We start from the raw sequence: 14,499 nt of genomic DNA on the forward strand, positions 1-14,499 counted from the left end.
ACCGCCCCTGCCCGCTCCCTCCGCATCCCAGCCACTACACGTCGGCTCCCTTGACATTGGCCGAGCGCCCGCAGGCGCGCGAGTCCTGAGGACGTTGACATTGCTCATAGATGACCAACGTACTTGCGTTGGTGGCTCGAGTGCGCAGCCCGTGAGCATGCTTGCAGAGGTGCGCGTGCCGCTCAAACAGGCGGACAATTCTGAGGATGGGTACTGGGCGGATGCAAAAGAAGTGTCGGACGAGCTGCAGGCGGGACCATCGAGGATAGACGGTGAGTAATTCTATCGTACGAAGATTGCGGTCCTGCTGGTCATGCAAATTGATGGGTTCTGGTCGGACTGGGCAGGTCGCGGAAAAATATATGCCATGCGAGGTCATTACCGCCAGTACTTTGTGCGGATCACTCCCGAGAGCGGTCTGGAGTATACTTCTGCGAACTTGAAGGTATCCCAAGAGCGGACACTCGAGCTTTACGTCGAAGACGTTAGTGATATGTTTCGTTCCGTGGCCGTCCTCAATACTGACTGATCGAACATAGTTACCACCAGTGTCGAAGGGCCCGCAAGTACAGAGTCAACTCCAGACGCAAAGCCAAGCATATCCGTATGCGTCCCCTCGTTATGAACGTCGGCCCTTAACACCTATGGGGGATTCCATGACTGCGCCTCTATCTATACCGCCGCCGGCGAGGATGGCTACACCCCTTCAGCCACCACCTCCGCCCGTTCGTCAAACATATCCTGCTATGACATCGGAGATACCCAGTTCAGTACCCCGGTATCACTATGATAGCGATCCGCCTCCGCGAAAGCCGAAGAAGAGGCATCGGTCACCGCGTTCCTCGATTGTCAACTACCCTCCGCCACCAGCAGACACCTCGTATCCTGCGACGGCGATGCCATACGAGCGTCCATACGAGCGTCCGCATCAACGATACGAGTCACCGCCGTCGGGATACGAGTCGGGTGCGCCCATGTCTGTGGCGCCGACCCCGCCGATGTCCCGGTACTCGCCCATGTCCTATTCGCGGTCACCGCCGCCAGTGTTCTCCCCCGCCTCAGCTCCCGCCATCAATGTAATGCCGCCGCCTGGACACTCCTCCCCTTCACCTGCGCCTCCTACTTCGTACCACAGTGCCGAATATCATGGTTATCATAGCGACACGACTCCGCTACCGGGGCCTTCTTCTCCGAAGAAAGCAAGACATACTAGCAGGCGTGCGGAGGAGGGCTCGTCTAGTGCGATCGATTTGTCCTCCAGCCACCGCAGAACCCCGCCCGTGCAGGGCGCGGCGTCCAGCTCATCGTATTCCATGACGGCACCCGCACCGCCGCCTGGAACATCATACGCTCCTAGGCCAGCTCCCGCGCTTGCTCCTGCGCCCGCGCGTGCACCTAGCCGACCTACCGCTCAATCTCCTCCAGGAGCAACGTCGTTGGCTCCATCTACCGCAACAATGTACAATCCGCCAGCGACTCAACAACCGGTCGCGACGCTGCCCTCCGCAAGCAATGCATCCGATGGTTCGTCTCAAGAACCCACGGTAGAGTACAGCGAGGAGGTCAATATGGCCGTGGGCATGCACCTCCGCGGTATCATATCGAAGGAGCCGGGCTGGGACGCTTTCGTGAAGGGGAGGAACAGTCGTCTGAAGATGGCGCAACAGCTGGAGCAGTACCGTTACGTGAAGAGCAAGTTTGACGAATACGTGGGCACGAAGACGCCTGCGGACTTGACGGGTGCCGCAGGGGTGGTGATCACCAAGGTGCGCAGATCGTTCGTGTCGTCTCCTCGGCAGAGGACTGACTGTTGTCGTTGATGGTAGGCGCAAGTGATGAAGGCGTTCAACTTGCCCGTGACGTGGGCTGAGGAAGGACTCGAGGTGCTGGCGCTGACTGGGATGTACGGTCCCAACGGAAAACGGTCCGAAGACCCGAGAGTAGTCACGATGCTCGATGAAGTGCCGCCGACAACAACTGGTATTCAGCTCAAGAAGTACCTCGTGCTATTGAGGAGATACACAGTCGCTGGACGATTGAACATCCGGATTTCTAAATAGATAGTCAGGGGATATCAAGCAATCATCGCATTCTCGCATTTTGGACTTCTGTGGTTGCATGTGATACGAGTAATATTCCGTCGAATCTTGCTAACTTTATGAATCTGAGGACCTGGTGATACGATCCAACAACATAACTGTATTCAAAGCATTGTCATCTATCCGTGTGTTACATCTTACCGAGACTACGATGCTGAACGGGGACCTGAGCGACCCGGCGCACTCTAGTCGTAGAACGCGAGCAGCCTGAGCTCGATGGACTCTCTGAGCGGAGCATCCTTCGGCGTCGTGGGATCCTGGAACGCGGTATGCGGCGTCAAGATGGCAGTGTTATCCTCGGACTTGGAGTCGTAGCTGTACCACAACTTCAGTTTCAAGCCGACCATTCGTAATCCGTCAGACCTACCACTTGATCAAGACATACTCCTCCGGGGTCATGCCCCGCAAGTACTTCCACTTGTGGTTCGGGTTGAAGCGCACGCTGTTCGTCTCTCCGACCCTGTCCTCGTAGATGAGGTCGGTCGGGACGAGGTCGCCGTTCGGGTCGACGCTGCGATAGTCGCACAGCGCGAGCGGCCAGTCGTACGCGGGACGCCCGATGGGGCGCCAGAGGTTGATGATCTGGAAGCGACGCTCGAGGAGCGCAGGCACTTCCTCCGCCGGGAGGTGTCGGTGCACGCGCGCGACGGCCGACGCGGTCGTCTGGTCGACGTGCACCTGCGGCACGGGCTGACGCTTCTCGGGGGAGTCGTCAGCTTCGCCGGGGCGACGGCGACGGATGGCTAGCACGGCGGAAGTCAGCGCTACGCGTCTGCGGATGGTGGTCTTTCACTTACTGTGGTCGAAGGGCACGACGCGGCTGGCGCCGGTGATCTTCTTCAAGAGCTCGATGCTCTCGGGGTAGTATTCGGCCTTGATGGCCTCGTCGCTGGTGAAGTCCTTGTGAGCGGGTGGGCTGCGACCGTACTGGAACCCAGCGGTGTCGAGCGTGACCGAGTCCTCCTTGCTGCGCAGGTTCTCGATCTGGACGGTGTGCTCCTGCGGCACCCAGTTGACGCGACGTTTACCGGGAGGGGGTCGTTGTTGATGTGCGTGGTGGGCTTGGACCCGTCCGTGGGAGGAGAGAAGTAGATGAGGAGGCCGTTCGCGAACTGCGGTTCAGCGGACATGACGGAGTATGCGCGAAAGTTGCTCGAGACAGAAAGGAGGCTCTGGAGTATGTGAGTACGATGCGAGAGCTTGAGCATAGCAATCACTTGCAGAGCGTATATATATTGCTATGTCGCGCCCCTGTATTAAGCAGACTCGGACTGGGTACTGAGGATTTCGCTGAGTGACGTGCCCTCGGATAGTAGAGCGCTGACAAACCTTATACATTGGCTCACTAAGGCTCTTGTCGCGCTGACAGACGGCCAATCCATGAGAAAGGAAGACGGCAACGGCGACAGACGTACTCCGGGAGGAACGTACAAGAAGTTCGTCTTGCAGGACTGATCCAGACCATGAGCCACTGTATCCTGAGCGGTCTAGCCTATAGGCTCTCCGTAGTACAGTTGGCCTGTAACTCAGCCCCACACCTCGGCTTGACGCTGCGAAGTTCAATGGGGCCAAATTGCGTTTTGAGAATACCTTGCTGCGTCATTGACTGAGGAGCACACCTACAAGGAATCTCTATCGTCGCAGCCGCGCTATGATCCTGTTGATGCAAGTCGATCTCACTGAGTATTAGCAGTAGAGGTAGATTACATAAGATTGGTACGTACATGTACCGTCGCAGTGACACCTCGGCACCACGTGGTCCGTTATCTCAGATGCCGGTGGACAGGGCCGGGCCACCTGGTGGCGGCGACGGCTTCGACAGCGCTTTGACAATGCAAACCACAGGGGGGATGGTTGGTTTAATAAGGTTGAAACACAGCCCGGCCTTGCCATGGCACCAGGTGCATATAAAAGCACGGGTCCCAATGTATCGGCCTTTGTTACTCCTGCACACAGATCTGGTGGCAGTCCAGGGTTCCGAACGGTCGGCGGGCGACAACGGAGTCTGTCCCATTTGAGAATTGTTCGTCGAGCAACACAGCGAAAGTGAGTACCGAGACGTTCTGCGCGAGATTAATTTACTGACGCGTATTGTAGAGAACCTGTTTTCGAGAAAGTGATGCCTCGCATCAAGAACGCCACCGAAGTGCCGTTTAGAATCGAGAAGGACTACGTTGCTCCTCACAGAGCGGAGACCATATGGACGACGTGCGCGCAGGAGGTCAAGCGTGGTCTTGATGTGGCCGACTTTGTGCGGTCGGTATGGGCTTTCACACCGGACATGATCCCTCGGCCACAAGGCATGCGACCCTACAAGCTCCGGTACGACCTGCTGCGTACATTTGCTTACGGCGACGAGTGTGCATCTTTCACGGCTCTTGCGCACTTGATGGAGGACCTGCTCTGCCAACTCTCGAAGGAGAACAAAGGCTACCTGCGCAGGCTGGACGCCAAGGTCGTCAATGCACGCGCCACTCGCGATTGGTCCATGGAAGGGGAAGGCGGCACCAGGCCTGACTTGTCGTGGACGATGTGCTCGCAAGAATCTATGCGTTCGTGGAGGGACGTCTGGGAGAACTGTCTGGCGTTCGTGCAGATCAAGAAGTCGCCCATCAGCCTCAGGAGAACAAAGGACGTCGAGATTGGACTCTCAGCCTTTTCCGTGGCCGCAGGAACAAGTCCAGAGCCGACAACTCCTGTGCGCAGAGGGACGAAAAAGCGCAAGCGTGAGGACGACATTCTGCAATCTGTCGACGTTCCATCCAAGCGGCGACGCGGCTTGCACGTCACATTCCAGGAAGTTGGCAATGCGACTCGGCTGCAGGACGACGAGTTCCATGCCGCGTTGTACATCACGGAGATGTTGTCACGTCATGTCCGTTCGTTCGCCTCCGGCTTCTCCGTACAAAAGTCAACCATCACACTTTGGTACGGTGATCGCATGGGACTCGTGGCCTCGGAACCGTTTGACTTCCTGAAAGAGCCTGACAAGTTCTTGCTAGTTGTCGCTGCGCTCGGGTCTGCTGGCATGCACGAATTTGGCTTTCCTCCCTTCTTTGAAGGTACGAAGGTGATGTTTCCGTCAGGAACTGCTCGTGCCCTCGACGGCACGCTCCTCAGCGAGGATCTGGCTTTCGAGGTACAGACCAACCTGCCTACGTACAGGCGGTACGAAGCTGTTGGGAAGGGCACCATGGTCATCCCCGTGCGGGCGACGGGAAACGCGAAGAGCAAGTTTGGCGACGGAGTCCTCGTCGCGAAGCGGACGTGGTCGATGCGGTCCTCGATGAACGAGGCACGAGCTCTCACAATGATTCTCACGGCGCTGAAAACTCGCGCGCCACGCTATCTCAAGTACGTCGCGGATCTCAAGTGCTACGTCGAGCAGACGGCTTCCGAGCACGACCTTCCGAGGGTATTAATGCCAGGCCTTATGGGGAAAGAACGGTGCTACCGTCTTATGGTGTCGACAAGATATGAACCGCTGCAGAAGCTGACATGCGCAGCAGAGTTCAGGAAGGTGTTTGCCGATACAGTCCGTGGTGAGTATTCTCGTGTCGTCTCTCGCAATGGCTGTGGCTCACACGCACATACAGCCCACAGATGGGTAGCGGAAGTGGCGAACTTCTTGCATGGCGACATCAGCCGGAACAACCTCATGTTCTACCGCCGCGGTAAGGAGGTGATTGGCGTCCTCTGCGACTGGGACGCCGCGCATGCCAGGGACCGAGTGGACGAAGGCATCTACGACCTCAGCCCACCCGACGACCTCTTCCGGTCAGGCGCCGCCTGGTGGCTATACGACTACGAGGACAGGCAGTACATGGGTACCCCGGCCTTCATGGACATCGAACGGCAGACCGGCATGGCGCCGCATCGGTACGAGCACGACCTGGAGTCGTTCTTCTGGGTGCTGTCGACTTCCTCAAGCACTTCGACCCCGGCGACGCCATGTTCATCGACGATCGGCTCACGGGCTCATGGGACCACGAAGACCGGGCTGTGTGGAAGGTGCAGTTCCTCTGGACAACACGGCCTTCTCCCGGGTGAGGGCGTGCGTGCACGCGGACTTCCTGCGGGTGTTCGAGAGTGGGTGCCTAGGCTGCGCGCCATCTTCCTGCGCGCCTTCCGTACGAGGACGGACAACCCGAGCGAGACGATGCTCAGGCAGCGCCTTGAGCGAGCCACCCGTGCGGGAGACGACGCGGCGCAGCTCGCGATCATCTCCCGGCTGGAGTGCAAGATTCAGACGAGGAAGGAGATCCTGTCTTACCAGACTTTCATGCATGCCCTGCGGGCTCCGCTTGACGTCCCCAACTATTAGATGGCGACATACCGACGATCACTTGGCTTTCAATCCCCGCAATATGTTTCTATGTATCCCGCAAGTCCATTGGACAGAGCTTGAAATCCGAAGCAGCGCGAGTGATTAGCAGTTACCTGACGATGGTGTTTGCTTGTACCCGACCCAGATTCTAAGGCGCCTCCGCTCGAGTTCACAAACATGCAAAGCAAAGTCATACATCATCGATACATCCAAGCGAACTATCGCTACCAAATGTCCCTGGCCATAGATCTAGCGGCCTCCAATCCACACGACACGATAGAAGTCCGTGACAAACCTGAGATACATGCTTGAAGGCGACGAGGTACGGGCAGCAATGGGCACCACGCCTAGAGACCAAGGACCGCTTGACCAAGGTGTCCGCGCAACACGGGGAGACCGTCAAGTGCGAACTATTGCGATAGTCAGCTAAGAGGAAATGGATGATGAAGAGAGGACCCACGTCTTGGCAACCGCTCTCGCAGCCATCTTTCGCAGAATGCCTCCGATGCCCTCGCCCTCGCACGACCCCAATTCCGGTGCAAAGCTGAAGTGCCCATGGTCATCCGGAATACGGAAGATCGGCCCCGACTGCTGTGGCTATCGACCACGGCCGGTTCAGGTTCCGCTCGACCGACTTGAAAGAAGGATGCACATACACAGACATCCGACCGCAGCGTGCGCATCTCGCAGAGCGTCCCGTTCTTGCACGCGCCTACACACGGCCGCCTCACAAACTCCCGCCCGCGGTGCTTGTGGGCGATGTACGTCTGGAACGCGGTGTCATTCTTGTAGAAGACCTCCGTCAGGTTGTGCCAGAACGCAGGGCTGAGCGAGGCATTGGGAGGCAGGAGGGTACGAGTGGAACATAGTCTGACGGGCGCTGTAGAGGAGTTGCCAGGTCGCTGTAGTGAGGTTAGGGTTGGGTCAGGAGGGCATGAAAGGACGTCTACGAACGATTGAGTTGGTAGTTGGGGTCAGATATGTTCGCTGGCAGACATCAACTTCATATCCAGATCGGAAGAAGTGGGACGTACTGTAATAACTCCGGACATCCATGATCTCATAGGAGTCAGGATCGATATCGTACATCTTGAACGCCGGGTTCCCACCTGCACCAACCATCAGCATCCTCAACCTCAGCCCTCTTCCCCGTCCGAAGACTCACTCATCGGCGTCATCGCCGGCCCAATCATCGCCACGCTCACCGCGTTCTCCGCCGTCCGCGCGCTGTAGTCCGCATACCCGATCGCGAACTCGTCCGCGTGGGTGTGCCCGTAGAACTGGCCCGCGATCGTGCCTTGTAGCGCTGCACGACCTGGTCGAAGTACGCAGACTGGTCGCGCACGACGTCGCCGCGCCCGGGCGGCATGTGCGCGATGATCCACGCGCGCTGCCGGCGTCCTCCGCGGCTTGCAGCTGTTCCACGAGGAAGGCGATGATCCCGTTCGGGTCTGGCCTGCAGGGCTATTAGCGTGCGAGCATGGCTACGGAGGGACATGTGCGTACTGGTGCTCGTCGCTGTCGTAGAGCCAGAAGCTGGATGAATCTCATGAGCTCGCTCCTACAGACCCGCGGGCGGAGGCTTACTTCTGCTTGTACCAGTACTGTGTGTTCACTGAGATGACACTGTGTTTCGTCACTTACCCCATGCGTACGACATGGGATGTGAATGAACATACCGGAGGTCCATGCCAGGCGCCAAGACGGCGTAGCTACCTGAGTGGTGCTGGATTGTGCTGTCGCGTTCTCACCTATCCATTGCTGCACGCCATGAAAATGAGCCTATGCGATTCAATAATAACGATCACATACCTCCAGCCTTGCATCTGTGCATCGAACACAAAGTCTGCGGTGATCTCGTGCTCGGTGGTATCTCGAGGGAAGCTATTTGTCGGCGCAGACTCGCTGAGAAGCGACCATTCAGCGCGGCGCGCCACATGTCAAACCAGCACGACTCACTGATTACCTACGAGGCGAGATCGTCAGCCGATCGTTCTCGCCGCAGCTGCAGGCGTCCGAGACGCACCTAGGGCAGGGAAGAGAGGCGCGCTCAGCTTCTGCGCAAACTGGTCCGTGAACTCCAGCATGTTCTTCGGTACATTCCTACATCGCCGAGTGAGCCCCGAGAACCGCCACATCCCACAGATACGTACTCTTCGTCCACATCCCACACTGCGTGGTCGATCACGTCCCCCGTGAAGATGGAGAACCGCGCATGCGCGCCGAACTTCTGTGTTGCGTCGAGCATCGAGTCTGCAAGCCTACCTGGCGCGTCGCACGTCCGCATACCGAGCGGTAGTGCGGCAATTGAACGTGCTTCGGGCGCTCGCCGAAATCCCTGCAGCAGATGGGCTTCGTGCACTTCGCTTCGGCATTGGTCTGTTGTAAGCAAATGAGGACTGGCGCTGCGACGCTCAGCGATCTGGGCACTCGCCGTATACTCTCTGTCGATATGCACGTCGCTGAAGTGCATGACCTTCACCGGCTCGCGCCCCCTGCTCCTCCACACCCTTTCCACGTCCGGCTTCTCCTTCGGGAACGGCACGCGCCACGGGGTGACCGGCGGGAGGTCGCACATGCCAAAGACGGCATCGCAGAACTTGGTCGCGGTGTCGCCGAAGAGGGAGAAGTGGCGGAGGTCGTGGGCGAGGATGGGGCCCTGCGTGCGGATCGCGCCCTCGCACACGTCCGCGTCCTCGATCTGTCCGAGCGCCGGGTCTGCGCGGGGTCGGGCAACGGAGGCGGGGCGGGGGCGTACCTTCAGGTCTGTGCACGCCGCTGCGATCGTCTGCACGAACCGCGCGTCGCCGAGGGCGGCGAGGGCCTTGAACGTCGGCAGCGCGGAGTGGCACGTCGCGCAGTCTACGACGCCAGCTACCGTGCGCTCGATCGTGTCTACGAGCCCGCCGGCGGCCAGCGTCGGGAGCAGCAGCGCTGCTGGGAGGGCGGGGCGCATCTTCGGAATCGGTAGAGCACTGTCGAAATGGCTGCCTTGCGTCGTCTGGGGTCGTCAAGGAAGCTGGAGAAGAGTGCCGATGGCAGTAGTGGGCGTCCGCGGTTGGTGGCAACTGTCCCGTCTGTCGATGGCGTTGCACAATGCACAGCCTGTGGGGTGGGCTCGCAGACCGCAGCGGGTGTGGGATAGCGAGGGTAGGCGGCTGTAAGTAGTGTTGCAGGAAGCCATGCCTCGGTAGGCGTTGTACAGTAAGCTCCCGGGTGAAGGGTAAGCAGAGCGATAAGTACTAGCGTCTCGGAGTACATGATAGCCAGTCTTCTCACGGAGACTCCCTCGAGCACGCACGAGGAACAGGGAAGGTCGCCATTCGCACTGCGGAACGCAAAAACGGCTCGTTCTCACTGCGTTCACGCCGACGGTCGCCTGCTCGCTCCGGCTGCAGACCTCCGTTGCCGCGGCACCGTGCATCGCGCCCCGAGCACTGCGCCCGCCGTGTCCAAGTGGAGCGATGCATTGCCCACGACCTGTCACCCGGCGTCTACTCGCTCGCCAACGCATGGCGGCGCGCGCAGCGCGCCGTCTCCCTGCGCTCTCGTCCGTCCACCAGTGTTGCGCACTCGACGCTCCCTGCCCCATTCGCTCCTCCGGCGTGAGGGTATCCGCTCGTCGTCTTCTGCGGCATGCACAGCGGGGAGCGTCCTTGCCAGTGACCGCCCTCGAAATCGTCCAGACGCGCAACACCGGGCTGCTCGCAGCAGACGCACTCACAAGCGTCGCGCATCGACTCTTGGTATGTCCACGCGTCTCGCGCACTCCGACATCAGGGATCGTCGCCCGTCGTCTCCGCGCGACGCGCTGTGCTCACCCAAGGCCGCTTCCCGGGCCGTCTCTCACTCGACTCAGTGGACCCGACGCTCATCTGCTGCAGCTCCCAACTCCACCCCTCGAACACGTCGGGCTCTCCCCGCATGTCTCGTTCTCCCAATGTCTCTCGAAGTGGAGAGCACTGGCCCGCCTCGCGCGCTGTCTACGCACCCGCACGGCTCTTCGTACCCCACTACACCATTCAGCGCGCCCGGGATGACTTACATCCCGTCGCGCATCGCCGCGCAAAGCGGTCCATGGTCACGACGGATTCGACAGCGACGAAGGCTCTGCGGCGCAATCGCCGTTCGCATGCGGAACGCTTGTGAGCGTCGGTGGAGACAGACACGAAGAGGTACGTACCTTCTACTAATGCCCATACGCGAAGACTCATTGCGCAGGCTACATTACATGAGGTCGAACCAAATGCAGCTGCGTACCGGCTGCGTTCCGCGCTGGCCGGCGTGTTCTCGCCAACGCAATCATGCACCGGGAGGACGACGTCAGCTGTGCACAAGAATGTCGCAGCAGGGCACGTACCACACGAAGCGGACTCGCGAGAGCGCACCGCCGCACGTCCGCATCCCCGGGGCCCACGATTGGCGTGGTCCACACGTACCACACGCCCCGCGCGCGTGAGCTGTGCTCCGAGGGCGGACAAGACACGGAGGACGTACCATGAAGAGCGCGGACGATTGCACTCGCAACGGACGGTCCTCTCTGCGCAGCGTACGCCCCGTTCATTCGCTGGAGACCAACGCCAACGGTGCACTGGACGAATGAAGCACCATTCGTCAGCGGGGCACGGACGAACGAGGGACGAGGTACTCACCACACCGACGCGACTAGCTCGCACCGACCGCCACCCGCCCTGTCGAGTATGCCACGATGAGCACACAAGGCGGGTGTCGTTGAAGACAGGTCAGGACGATGCAACGTGCACACGAGAAGTGAGGGACTTGCTTACCACGGGAGCGCACGCTGACCACGACCTGTCTCCTCCACGCGACCGGGGTGGGACGAGTGCGGGACGGATGGGACGGATGGGGCAGAGATGAGGAAGAAGCGGATAGCAGGCTCGCCTCACCTGCGATCCGGTGCGGGAGGTGGGCGGTTTGCTGGGAGGGACCGGCGTGGACGAACGACGACGACGAAGGGAAGTCGGCAGGCGGATGTGGAGAGCGAATGCAGGGCCGACTCTCGCGCCGCCGTAGATCAGCGACGTGACGTGACGGTGCACTCGCACGACGACGGCGAGGCGGCGGGTCGAGGGGACACGGTACGACGGACGCGACCGGCTAGCGGACAGTGACGTGGCGCACTGGTACGCGCGGGGCGAGTGGCAGGTGCCGTAGACGGTTCAGTGGACGACGTAGCGGAGGCGGAGAAGGACGAAGAGCACGACGGGGACGCGTCGGTGGCGGCGACAGGTAACGACGAGCGAGGGAAAGTTGACGTTGCGTGTTGTCAGGCTCACGCTCGGCGCGGACGCGCCGAGTGCGGTGTGTCAAGACCAGGGCGCGCTGGCCGATCAACCAATACCAGGACACCGCAAGTCCTTTCGGGGAAGACACGGCGACGTCGAGGGCGGGATCGCTCGATGGAGGCGAGGAGGCGCGCGGCAGCATACGGAGGCAGCGTCAGACGACGCAAAGACAGGCTCGCCGTCTATCTTCTATGACTGGCCCTCAAGCGGTCACGTACGCTTATGAGCGTGTGCGGAGGTCTCCTGTGAGACCGGACTGGCTCGCCCACTTCACGATGCGACTCGCTGGAGCCGCAACAGCCCGGCGACCAGCGCAGTCGTTGCAATGCTCACGGGGCTCTTGCGCAAAGGTCTCCCGGACCCGGTTCCCTGCGTACACGACGGACGGCTCTGTCCGTTTCATGTGCGGTGCGTTCTCTCTCATTACTCATAGTCTGACGCGGCCCACTGGATTTGACCAAGGCTGCGTCTTGCCAGTCGCTCTGAAGGACGGACGTAGCGAGGTGACGGGTGGGACTGGAGACGCGACGGGACGAGCTGGACACAAGTCAGACGACACCGGAGCGGCCTCTGTCGCCGCGTTTGGCGGTGGGTCGACGGCATGACAGACCACACCTTGAGCGTCCGGGCGATGGAGGACACGGCACAACGGGTTGTGCCGGGCACACGTACGGCGGGCTACGTTGGGACGCGAGAGCCTGCCCCGCGGTGTCTCGAGATCTCTCGAGATGGTGCGCGCGAGCCCCTGGTCCCTGCCCATACGGTCGACTAGGCCGTCGTCACGTCGGACAGTCCAGACTGGGGCGTTGTAAACTACTGTACACTACGTCGAGTAAACCGTGAATATATCTTGATTACTGCACTTTGTTAGCGATGAACGCGGACCCGAGGAAAATGAACATACCGCGTTTTACGGTAATGACCGGGCTACGGGACGAGAATGGTTAGTACTCGCATGTGAAGACGGCTCGGTTGTCTCGCCTTGCAATGCAGACCGCAGTGGCCAAGTAACGGGTTGAGCGAGTGTTCCGTAGCAACGTGAATACTACACCTGGAATAGCAGAGATGTACAAGTCACATTATAGCCAATGCTCCGAGACGCGTACTAATGCTTACCAGCGGACTGTTGCGTTGAGCGCGTCACCTCGACGCAAAACCGAGAGCCTGTGAGAAATATTAATAGTCAGCTGATGTCATAGCTAGCATTCAAACCGGACGTAATGTCCCTGTGATGCTTACCGGGATGTATTGACAGTGGACCCGAAGTGACACTGTAACTTGAAGCAAATCAGTAAACGAGAAGCTATGTGTTGCATGGGCTTACCGGACATCTGACGTGCGCACTCGCTACAAAAATGGGACCGCTTGACCGGTCGTCAAGCTCAAGCTGGATGCTGGAGAGGAGAGGAAGAGAGCGACGGCGGGATGCTGTTCCGGCACCAACAGGCCCTGCTATTATACGGATTCTCGCCAGCCGACAGCTTACGTGCGATGGTCCGTGCGCTGGCCGCGGACATCACATCACGTAGCCGTGATATATCCGCGCGGGCCCTGATGCCCGCAACTCATCCGTCTTAGCGTCGCTTCGCATTTCCCGCTGACTTGGTGCAATTGCGATGGCGAGCTGCCGGTCGAACATTCTCCGGTCGCTCTATGGCAACGAAGATGCGCTGACTGATGGTATACGTACAAGCGCTATCATAGGCGCTGTTCCGGCGTTTCATGCAGACATCGCCGTCACTGCGAAGATACCTTTTGCGTTTGCATGAACATCCGCACAACGAACCCGGAGTGCCTTTGGATTGCCTGCAGGGAGGCAATCCTGTCATTCACATACATGAGTATTTTCAGTCACTGCATCACGTGTCAACGAGTGGGGAGCATCGAGAGCACCAGGGTGCACCAGGCATGGAGGACGGAGAAACAGGATCGAGGACGAGGATGGAATAGACGCCCAGCGCTGTAGTCGAGTATCCTCGTGTTCAGAGATCGATCTGGCGATCTCACGCCCATCTGCGCCATTCCCTGCACCCGGACGCTGCTTGCACCGTCTCGCAGCTTCGTCGACCGTCCTGTCATGTCGAAAACAATGCCTCTACACTACCTATGCGATCCCAGGTGCGCTCCCAATGTCTGCATGTCCGGAACGCGCGACGGAGCTGAAGCGCGCTGCATTGCCCGATTAGGTATTGCTCAACTGACTGTTCGAGCGATGTACCGACTCGCCGAGCGATCCGTGATTCAAATTTCTACCGTGCACGCTGACATGATCAATATTCGTGCTTCGTACTCTCGTCGCATCGAGTCTGATCTGCCAGTCCGAGCTCGATGTGCCATTTTCTTACTGACTAGTAGTGGTTTGACATTGTTCAATACGGAAAACGGAATGGTCGCGAAACCTGTCTAGGCAAAGTATGGATGGCTTGGAATTGTACAGTACATTACAAGAATGGTGGTCTATACAGCAGAATGGATACCTACTTACAGTGCAGTGTAGGGCCTTGTCTCCCCAAGGGTATGAGCTAGTTTCGGGGGCCCCGGAATTAGCTGACAGCCTTGGGCAGACAAAGCCCCGCTTGTCAGGGTGCCGGCGCCCGAGCGGAGATCACTCCGGTTGTGGCCGGAAATTGGAGTTCGCGTATTTTGAATTTCAGTCAACCCTGTGAGATTGATGAGATGGTGAGTATGCATTGTCTCACAGTCCGATTTTTTTGGAATCTCTACTTGAGGAACTGTGTGCTGAGGAGCTGCATGATGCAGTACTGAG

General features: G+C 59.2%; 5 protein-coding genes across 5 annotated transcripts; 3 read left to right on the forward strand and 2 right to left on the reverse strand.

Moving 5' to 3' along the window:
• Positions 1-157: 157 nt before the first annotated feature.
• Positions 158-529, forward strand: B0H18DRAFT_885626 (uncharacterized protein; the record flags this gene model as incomplete). The annotated part of the gene is made up of 2 exons (XM_048041080.1): positions 158-272; positions 348-529. The coding sequence occupies 2 exons, from the start codon at positions 158-160 to the stop codon at positions 527-529; spliced, it is 297 nt and encodes a 98-aa protein (XP_047887293.1).
• A 1,039-nt stretch (positions 530-1,568) lies between these two features.
• B0H18DRAFT_1087495 (uncharacterized protein) lies at positions 1,569-2,060 on the forward strand (the record flags this gene model as incomplete). Its single annotated transcript, XM_048032175.1, has 2 exons — positions 1,569-1,766; positions 1,827-2,060. The coding sequence occupies 2 exons, from the start codon at positions 1,569-1,571 to the stop codon at positions 2,058-2,060; spliced, it is 432 nt and encodes a 143-aa protein (XP_047887294.1).
• A 402-nt stretch (positions 2,061-2,462) lies between these two features.
• Positions 2,463-3,155, reverse strand: B0H18DRAFT_885578 (uncharacterized protein; the record flags this gene model as incomplete). The annotated part of the gene is made up of 2 exons (XM_048041079.1): positions 2,463-2,842; positions 2,897-3,155. Coding segments are annotated over 2 exons (639 nt in total), but the record flags the coding sequence as incomplete, so codon positions are not given.
• A 913-nt stretch (positions 3,156-4,068) lies between these two features.
• On the forward strand, positions 4,069-6,538 carry B0H18DRAFT_1141036 (uncharacterized protein; the record flags this gene model as incomplete). The annotated part of the gene is made up of 5 exons (XM_048035644.1): positions 4,069-4,145; positions 4,197-5,161; positions 5,186-5,641; positions 5,696-6,009; positions 6,030-6,538. Coding segments are annotated over 5 exons (1,932 nt in total), but the record flags the coding sequence as incomplete, so codon positions are not given.
• A 314-nt stretch (positions 6,539-6,852) lies between these two features.
• Positions 6,853-9,382, reverse strand: B0H18DRAFT_1087496 (Metallo-dependent phosphatase-like protein; the record flags this gene model as incomplete). Its single annotated transcript, XM_048032176.1, has 14 exons — positions 6,853-7,023; positions 7,083-7,372; positions 7,461-7,535; positions 7,592-7,706; positions 7,739-7,816; positions 7,852-7,882; positions 7,933-7,962; positions 8,014-8,052; positions 8,106-8,162; positions 8,239-8,331; positions 8,449-8,529; positions 8,580-8,764; positions 8,861-9,127; positions 9,185-9,382. 14 exons carry the CDS (start codon positions 9,380-9,382, stop codon positions 6,853-6,855), a joined length of 1,710 nt encoding a protein of 569 aa, XP_047887297.1.
• Positions 9,383-14,499: the final 5,117 nt, after the last annotated feature.

The sequence above is a fragment of the Fomitopsis serialis genome (assembly GCF_022376445.1).
Source record: "Fomitopsis serialis strain Sig1Antser10 chromosome Unknown B0H18scaffold_131, whole genome shotgun sequence".
Lineage (NCBI taxonomy): Eukaryota > Fungi > Basidiomycota > Agaricomycetes > Polyporales > Fomitopsidaceae > Fomitopsis > Fomitopsis serialis.